Genomic DNA, 8,536 nt, shown 5'->3' on the forward strand with positions numbered 1-8,536 from the left:
TCAAATTCAACTTTGAGCCTTAAAAAGAATTGATTGTTTCACAATTGATCCATGGTTTGTATGTACTCTGGCTCACTTTTAACCTGTTTTTTGCAAGCTCATCCATCTCCATTAGCCCCCAAACTCTACTGTGGTGTCACTTAGGGTGAGGTGACACTGAGCTTGTATTTCATCATTCATCATCTATCATCAGTCACAGCCAAGCAAACCCTTGGGTAACTTATTTATAACCCAAGGCTGAAGATGAAAACATGACAAGCAAATGACTGAATTGTGGGATGTTATAGCAAAATTAATATCGTAATCACTTTGCAGGTGACAACATGCTGACGGCCATCTCTGTGGCCCGCGACTGCGGAATGATCCCTCCCCAGGACACAGTCATAATTGCCGATGCCCTCCCTCCACACGATGGACAAGCCGCCAAGATCACCTGGAGATACGCTGACAAACCTCGCAGTGCATCCCGACTTCAGGTGAATCGATGGGTCTAATTCTAACACTGGTACAACACACAGGCAGCAGAACATACTTCAGCTGAACATAGCTCGTAATGTCACATATAAATTGAGCAGTATCTTGTCTACTAAAGGAAATGTAAAGGTTTTCAGCAGATCAACTACAAAACAAAGGTGTGTGATCAGATCATCCAAAACCCATTACCTGTTATTTGATTAACATCAATTGCAAGTTATAGAAGTTATTTATTGATTAGATAAAATGCAGCAGATTTTAACATTCAATAGTGAATTTCTGTGTGGGTTCAGAACCTTTGTTAAATAATATAAAGATGTCTTTGTTGATTGTTAAAACAGTTCAAAGACTTGGTTTTTAGTAATTATTGAGTGTTCCTGTTTTGTTTTTTGTTTTTAAATCTCGATGCATTTCTTAAAATTTCTCATACTTTGGAACAGGAAGTGAACATAAGCCTGGAGGATGTCTGTCACATAGATGATCCCAAAAGCCAAGAGCTCTACCACTTTGCTATGAACGGAAAATCATTTGCTGTAATCGATGAACATTTCCCAGATATGCTTCAAAAGGTAAGAAACTGCTCAAACGAAAATGGAGCAGAAGTTGCATCAAATACGTCTTTGTTTCTGACTCCTGATTGTGTGCTCTGCTTTATAGCTCGTGTTGCGCGGCACAGTGTTTGCCAGAATGGCACCTGACCAGAAAACCCAGCTGATTGAGACGCTGCAGGGTGTCGAGTGAGTATTTAGTCAAATATGGGATGTAGCTTTGAACTTGTCAAAAATGGGATTTCAACATTCTGTTATTTAACATTCCCATCGTGTGCTGCTGGACAGTTTGTCATTAATGAGCAGCAGAATCAGCTTTTAAGTCAAAACTGAAAGTTTGTGGCATCGTAGCTTTGATCTTGCAATGACTTTAAAAAGCATTACACTGAGTAAAGATTTACTGTTTGTTCTCATGTGCTCGCAGCTACTTTGTTGGAATGTGTGGCGATGGCGCGAATGACTGTGGGGTATGTACACCTTCATCATTTGGACAACAGCTCTCTGTAATGGACACAATCTGACAGCAGTATGTATATAATGCTAACTTATCTCACCCAGGCTTTGAAGAGGGCTCATAGTGGGATCTCTCTGTCGGAGCTCGAAGCCTCAGTAGCATCTCCCTTCACCTCAAGGACCCCCAACATCTCCTGTGTCCCTAACCTCATCAGGTCTGTATTTTTATTTACATGCTGATCCATAAATGAATAAAACGGTATTAAGAATAAGTATCTTATAGGCTGAATTTGCAGTCTGGCAAATATACACAGTGTCACACTATTATTCAAATGTTTTGAGGAGTTGAATTTGTTGTTCCGGGAGCAATTTTTTCCCCCAGTTATGTTGTTAAGACACAGTTTGCTTTGTTTTTGCAGGGAGGGCCGTGCTGCTCTTATCACCTCCTTCTGTGTGTTTAAGTTTATGGCCCTCTACAGCATCATCCAGTACATCAGCGTCACTCTCCTCTACTCTGTACGTAAAACTGCCTGCTTAGTTAGATGAGAAATCCAGTGAATTCAGATTTTTGTCATCTGTACCGTGTTGTTTTTGGTTTTTAGATTTTAAGTAACCTTGGCGATTTCCAGTTCCTCTTCATCGACATTGCTATCATCCTCCTCATTGTCTTTACCAGTAAGTACAACTAAAGTATCAAGGATAAGCGATATGTGTGTTTATTTGTTCTGAATGTAATAATCCTCACTATTCACTCTGCCCCTTATCAGTGAGTCTGAACCCAGCGTGGAAAGAGCTGGTGTCCCGTCGTCCTCCATCAGGTCTGATCTCAGGGCCTCTGCTGTTCTCTGTGCTGACCCAGCTCCTCATCTGCTTGGGCTTCCAGATCTGGACATTCCTTTGGGTCAAACAGCAGCCCTGGTACAAAGTTTGGACGCCACTTACCGAGTGAGCACTGACTATTACTTCTAATGTGTAGCAGACAAATACCCAAATCAAATAATAACTTGGTTTCATTATAAGTTTTAAACGTTGTCATGTTATCGTGTTCCACATTTTGTCATGTTATGTTACATGATGGATTAAATTCTGCACACAATAGAATTTAATCCACCACAATGAAATTCTTGCAAATGTATTAAAAATCAAAACAAATATATAACATGTGCATAAGTATTCACAGCCTTTCCCGTGACACTCAGAATTGATCTTATTGTTTCCACTGATCATGTGAGATGACCTTCGACTTGATTGAAGGCCACTTGTGGCGAGTTCAGTTGATTGGGGATGATTTGGAAAGGCACACATGTCAATTAATAAGATCCCATGTGTCAAAGCGCAAAGCAAGCCAGGATGTCCGAGGAATTGTCTGTAGACCTCTGAGATGGGATTGTATCAAGGCACAGATCTGGTGAAGGGTACAGGAACATTTCTCCAGCACTGAAGACCCAGTGAGCACAGCGGCCTCCATCATCCATAAACTGAAGAACTTTGAACCACCAGGGCCTTAGTCAGGGAGGTGACCAGATTTGCAAGAATTTCAAGTAGCGTTTTTTACTTTGTAACTGTGGGATTTGTGTGTATAATTTTTGTGTTGAAAAATGAATTTAATCCATTTTGGAAAAGGCTACAAGATTCTGAACATGTGAAGCGCTGTGATTACTTTCCAGATGCAGTATAAAAGGACCACAGAGTGAAAATGTTCTTAATGACTTCTCTGTCTTCACGCAGTGTCTGCAACCTCACATCACACATTGAAATGGAGTTTGAAAATGAGACGGAAGAGGACGAGCACAACATCCAAAACTATGAGAACACCAGCCTCTTCTACGTCTCTTCCTTCCAGTATCTCATTGTTGCTATTGTTTTCTCCAAAGGCAAACCTTTCAGGCAGCCGAGCTATAAGAATTGTAAGAAACTTTTCCCTAACGCGTGTGTGTGTGTACACGTGTGTGTGTGTGTGTGTGTGTGTGTGTACATGTATATATGCCCTAAAAAGTAAACTCTACAATTTTATTTGCGTGTTTTCTTCACAGGGCCTTTTGTGCTGTCTGCTGGGAGTTTATATGTTTTCCTGCTGTTCATCTTGTTCTACCGAGTAGACGTCATTAATGGGTTTATGGAGGTGGGAAGACATTAAATGCACACTTTATATTCTTTAATGTAGGATACAGCTTTATTTATCACATCAGGCTCCATCTTTTCTTGGTATTTATTCATGTAAATGGAGATTCTGATTTTGTTTTTGACTTACTGTAGTATTGCGCGTGCATAAAGCTTTAAGGCAGGGCTGTCTTGGTAAGACTAACTTTATAACTTTTTCTTGTCGCTTCATTGACGAGTGTTTCTCTGTCTGTGTAGATTGTTTGCATCCCGTTTGAATGGAGGCTAAAACTTTTCCTCATCATCTTAGTCAATGCTGCTGTGTCTGTTTTGGTGGAGGTAAGATCCACACGATCACACTTGGGTAACAGCTGATGTTTTCCCCATGTTCAGATTTTGTTTTCTCATGCAGTGTGCTCATCTTTATCTCGTTTAACTGGACAGCAAGATCAGTTTTGTGTTGTAAAGCAGAAATGGAAAGAAGCAAAGTCTGAGGTTTTTAATAGTTAACCGTTTAAAGAATGTGACTTTATTTTGTTACAATATGTGCATTTGTGGGTATTTTACTCCACATGTTTGTCTAATTAAGGATGCTTTTCAGAATTTATTTCTGTAAACCTTCACGACACTGGATTATTAATGCCTGCCTGCTGACTCGCTGGAGCAGTATCACTGTTTCTGCCCTCCTTTTAGATGGCTGCCCTTGCATTCACGTACTGCTTAGTATGCCCCCGTAGATGGAGCCTTTTCCTAAACTAACAGTGCAGTTTCCATTCATCTTTGAAGTGAATTGGAGGGACAAAAACACAGCAAGCAGATTCTGTTTCATCAAGAGCTTGCAGTATTTTTTTTTTAGACGACAATAACCATGCACGGCCTTCTTACTAATAAGCTTAATTTTAACCTCACATGCAATGATTAACACTCAGTTTCATGGAAGGAAAGAAAACTGCTATACTTGGTACTTTAAAGCAGTGTGGCACTAAAAATCAGTTGCGCACCTCTATAACAGGAGCTTTGTGAAATCAAACCAGACTCTCTGTAATTCTTTCCCCTGCCCACTGCACCATCCCATAGACCATCATCCTTGACATCGTCTTACGGAAGCTTGTGTTCAGCCGAGACAAACAGGGCAACTTTGGCGTCACTCCTGCCGCCCCGGCACCACAGGTTGGAAAAATCTGACACCTTTTTCTCTAGCCCTTTCTTTTTACTCTTGTGTGGTGTTCTCTCTCTCTCTGTTCCCACTTTTTTCTTCTAATGTAACTGCTAACCACGTGCATGTGCAAAACCTCAGTCTTCTGATCTGTACGCTCCTCCCTTTGTCCCTCTAACGGGCACTCTGGTCAGGGCTTAAAAACGTGGTAACTCAGTTTTATTCAGGCTGAGCCACATGACATCAAATGTTGAAACTATTGCTGGATGTCATGTCATAGATTGTTGCTATTGAAGCAGCGCTGGCCTTCGGTGAAGTAAACCCATAATCTCATCATATCTAATGTGTGTAGTTTTAATGTTTTTCTGTACTGTAGGTCATTTAAATAAGTGATATGCTTCCATGCAATAGACATGCAGAATGCTGAGCAAAACATTCATCTACTCTTATTAATAACAATAATAATAATAATAATACATATTTCCCATTGCCTAGCAAGTATGACCCCCCCCCCCCCCCACCGCTCCACCCCCTGTGGTAGTCTGCAGGCCCTCTGCTTGCTGCCCTTCTTAGCATCACTCAACATTGTCACTGGATCTCATCAAGTGTAGTATGTTTGTATTTGAATAGTGAGACCTTAAATGTCTTTGTCAGTGTGTGGTTTATAAGTTACCCCTTTTGTCTATGTTTTTAATGTAAAGATCCTTTGTCTGTTTGTTCTTTGAATCCATGAGCTTGTTTTTAAGGAGAAGGCTCAGTCTTTAAGCTGTCTGTAGACCAGAATCATGCTGAATTTTGTTTTAATCTGCATGCACGCACAGTTGCTATAGTTTATCAGTGTCAAGAAATATGCATATTACAAATTTGACACTATATGAGCATATTTATATTTTGCATGTAGCAGTTTTGTTTTATTTGGCTTTTCAAGTATTCATTAAAAAAAAACACACACACACACAAACTTTGTCTGTCAGGGAACATGTGAAGCGCTGTGATTTCTGCAGTTTTACTTATTTGATTATTTTTCATGTTGTGGTATTCACAGGGAGCCAATGATCTGTATGGACACAAGTGTCTGTCCTGCCAGTGTTGCCCCCGCAAGATGAGACCCAAAGCTCGCTACATGCACCTTGCCCAGGAGCTCAGTGTGGACCCTGACTGGCCTCCGAAGCCCACCACTACCACTGAAGCCAAGCCACGCCCAGAAAATGGCTCTGCCTATCAAATCATAATCAACTCCTAGCACCCCACAGCCTGTACTAGCTTATTCAGCTTCTACCTTTCATACAGGAAACATGCATATGAGGTGTGTTCAGTAAATTTCAATGGAACTGTCATGGGATAACTGCTTGCCTTCACTGTTCGTGCTCCAATGCTGTATAGTTTCAGATACTGTATTATTGCGCAAAAAAAATCTATGACACACATCTACCAAATGAATTTACATTGAACTTCGCTCAGTACTCTTGCTCTCCTTGGTTCACCCCCACACACGCTCTCAGGTCGCTTTTTATTTATCGTTAAAGGTGCAATATGTTGAACACCTTACTCTCGAAAAGGTCAGTGTTGTTTTGTAGGGTCATGCAGCAGCTCCTCTGGAAGTAGTGCTGCTTTTACTTTGCTTTTACTTTGCAAAGAAGGATAAGTGCAGCAAACAGCACAAGGCTAAAACTGACCATAGCAGGTTGGGCTCCACTGTTTTACTCCTTATAAAAGAAAAAGCAATCTCTGGGAAGAGCTCTTCCTTCCTTCATGTTAGACTGACGCAGGCTTTATGCAACAGTGACTCAGTGTCTCACCTTGAGATACAGTGCGGTATTACACTTCAGTACGGGCTGGCGCTACCTCGTTATCATCCTTACTTCAGTAGCTGTCATACAATCTTCTGATAATTTGTAAATTTTTAAGCAGTTTTAAGCTACCAGTCTTGTATGTTTCACCTTTAAATGTCACAAATTGAAATCCTCCTTTATTACAGTGTCTTTACTGAAACTAAGCAGCATTCAACTCAGTCTAGATGGAACATTGAAAAGCCATCAAAATGGTGCATTGGCCCCTTCGAATGAACGTTCAACACAGGTTCAGCATAACCTCGCTTTGTGTGTGTGCAAGGGGGTGGAAAAGAGAGGCCGGGGCCCACTACACTCCAGAGCTAGCCTCTCACATACGTGTTCTGTCAGAAATCTCAGTTAAGGTGTTTAATCCTAATTAAGTTATTCCTTTTATATGATTGTCATAAATAACAAGGTCTGCAGATTACAATATTGACCACAATACTAGAGTTTTGATTAAGAGTGGAATGGGATGTGTAGGTGTTTCAGAGAATGGAGAAGTACGGCGTTGGATAGGATGTGTTTCTCAACAGACATTTGCACATATCTTAGCTGATGTGAATATTGCAAGCTCTAATTGCTACTGTGTAGTGCTCTTTTGCAGCTAATGTAGATACATAGAATTTCAGTCAGCTGTGGGGAGGTTTGCAATTGTATACTGGCTGCATTTAGTGCTTTGTGCAGTTACACACCCATAAGGGGAAGTACCTTTATATTCCTGCTTTGAAGTAAAGACACACTCATATCTAATTGGCTATCGGAGATCATGTTAAACATCTGAAGAATACAGAATTATTTTTTAAATCTAGCATCAGATAAATTTGTTCCATGATTTGTTGACCTGCTATAATTAGATGTGACCTGTTTCAAAATCAGTCTGTTCTCGGGAACTTCTCATTTCCATGGTTAGGAAGGTTAGGGAGAGTGTTTTTTACAAATTGATTGAAATTAAGTGTAATTTATGCCAAGTTTCAGTCAACTTTCAGTCAGGCCATTATGGCTTGGTAAATAATAGGGGGAAACCTTGATGCTGCAGAAGGATATGATTATGTTTAAAAAAACAAACAAAAACAGTGAATATTTGATGTACTTCCATTATGGTTTTTTTTGTTTGTTTTGTCCAAACATGCTACCTCTAAAACAAATGACTGAATTCTCATCTATCTTAACAGTACTGGCATTAATGTTAATATATCATACTAATAGAATTTACATAGAATATTGCATCTTTATAATAATTGTCAGGATCATATGCTGTTAACGCTGACTGGGAACAGCAATGCCTCCGTTTGGCACCTCCCTATCCATCTATACCAGCGGTCCCCAACCTTTTTTGCACCACGGACCGGTATGTCCGACAATATTTTCACGGACCGGCCGTTAAGGTGTCGCGGATAAATACAACAAAATAAAACTAGTACCGGTACTGAAAAAAAGAAGATTTATTCATAACACACGTGAAAAGACCCAGGAAAACAGAGTTAACGATAAAAACGATAACAAAATAACGCTGAAAACCGATAAAACCCCTGAAAACCATAAATTTCACACCTGAGCCTCAACTCTCGCGGCCCGGTACCAAACGACTCACGGACCGGTACCAGTCCGAGGCCCGGGGGTTGGGGACCGCTGATCTATACTGCTTTGGCCTTCTAGTGCTGAAAATCTAGCAAAGTCGCCTCTACTTACTGTGCTTCTCTCTACTCTTTCAAATTGTTTTCTAGTGTGTAATAAGCTTTATAGAATTATGGGCTGCTAGTGGAACTTTAAATCATAAATATTTTGTTTGCATCTACTGTATGAGCCATGTCCTGTCTGCAGAAAACATGGAAAAACATGCATGAAACCAGCTCTCTATGGCCACGCTCTGAAGATAGTTGATGGTTGCAATGCTAGAAATAGCACTTCAGTTACAAAGCTTAACTATAGAATTAAGAAAGATTAACATTACATTTATGTATTACAAAAAAGGA

General features: G+C 40.3%; 1 protein-coding gene across 2 annotated transcripts in view; it reads left to right on the plus strand.

Annotated features, from left to right (window-relative positions):
• Window positions 1–7,624, plus strand: part of atp13a3 (ATPase 13A3) — a 38,832-nt gene extending 31,208 nt beyond the window's left edge. The window contains exons 22-34 of one of the 2 annotated variants that reach the window (XM_040031913.1): window positions 316–476; window positions 915–1,043; window positions 1,132–1,211; window positions 1,447–1,489; window positions 1,581–1,690; window positions 1,895–1,991; window positions 2,078–2,150; window positions 2,243–2,420; window positions 3,204–3,382; window positions 3,509–3,597; window positions 3,834–3,914; window positions 4,653–4,745; window positions 5,777–7,624. In XM_040031913.1, coding sequence (XP_039887847.1) covers window positions 316–476; window positions 915–1,043; window positions 1,132–1,211; window positions 1,447–1,489; window positions 1,581–1,690; window positions 1,895–1,991; window positions 2,078–2,150; window positions 2,243–2,420; window positions 3,204–3,382; window positions 3,509–3,597; window positions 3,834–3,914; window positions 4,653–4,745; window positions 5,777–5,974 — 1,511 coding nt within the window. In that variant the 3' untranslated portion in view covers window positions 5,975–7,624. The remainder of the gene's footprint in view (window positions 1–315; window positions 477–914; window positions 1,044–1,131; window positions 1,212–1,446; window positions 1,490–1,580; window positions 1,691–1,894; window positions 1,992–2,077; window positions 2,151–2,242; window positions 2,421–3,203; window positions 3,383–3,508; window positions 3,598–3,833; window positions 3,915–4,652; window positions 4,746–5,776) is intronic. The other variant, XM_040031920.1, reaches the window with a different exon arrangement.
• Window positions 7,625–8,536: the final 912 nt, after the last annotated feature.

The sequence above is a fragment of the Simochromis diagramma genome, unplaced genomic scaffold (genome assembly GCF_900408965.1).
Source record: "Simochromis diagramma unplaced genomic scaffold, fSimDia1.1 OVJJ01000334.1, whole genome shotgun sequence".
In the NCBI taxonomy this organism is placed as follows: domain Eukaryota; kingdom Metazoa; phylum Chordata; class Actinopteri; order Cichliformes; family Cichlidae; genus Simochromis; species Simochromis diagramma.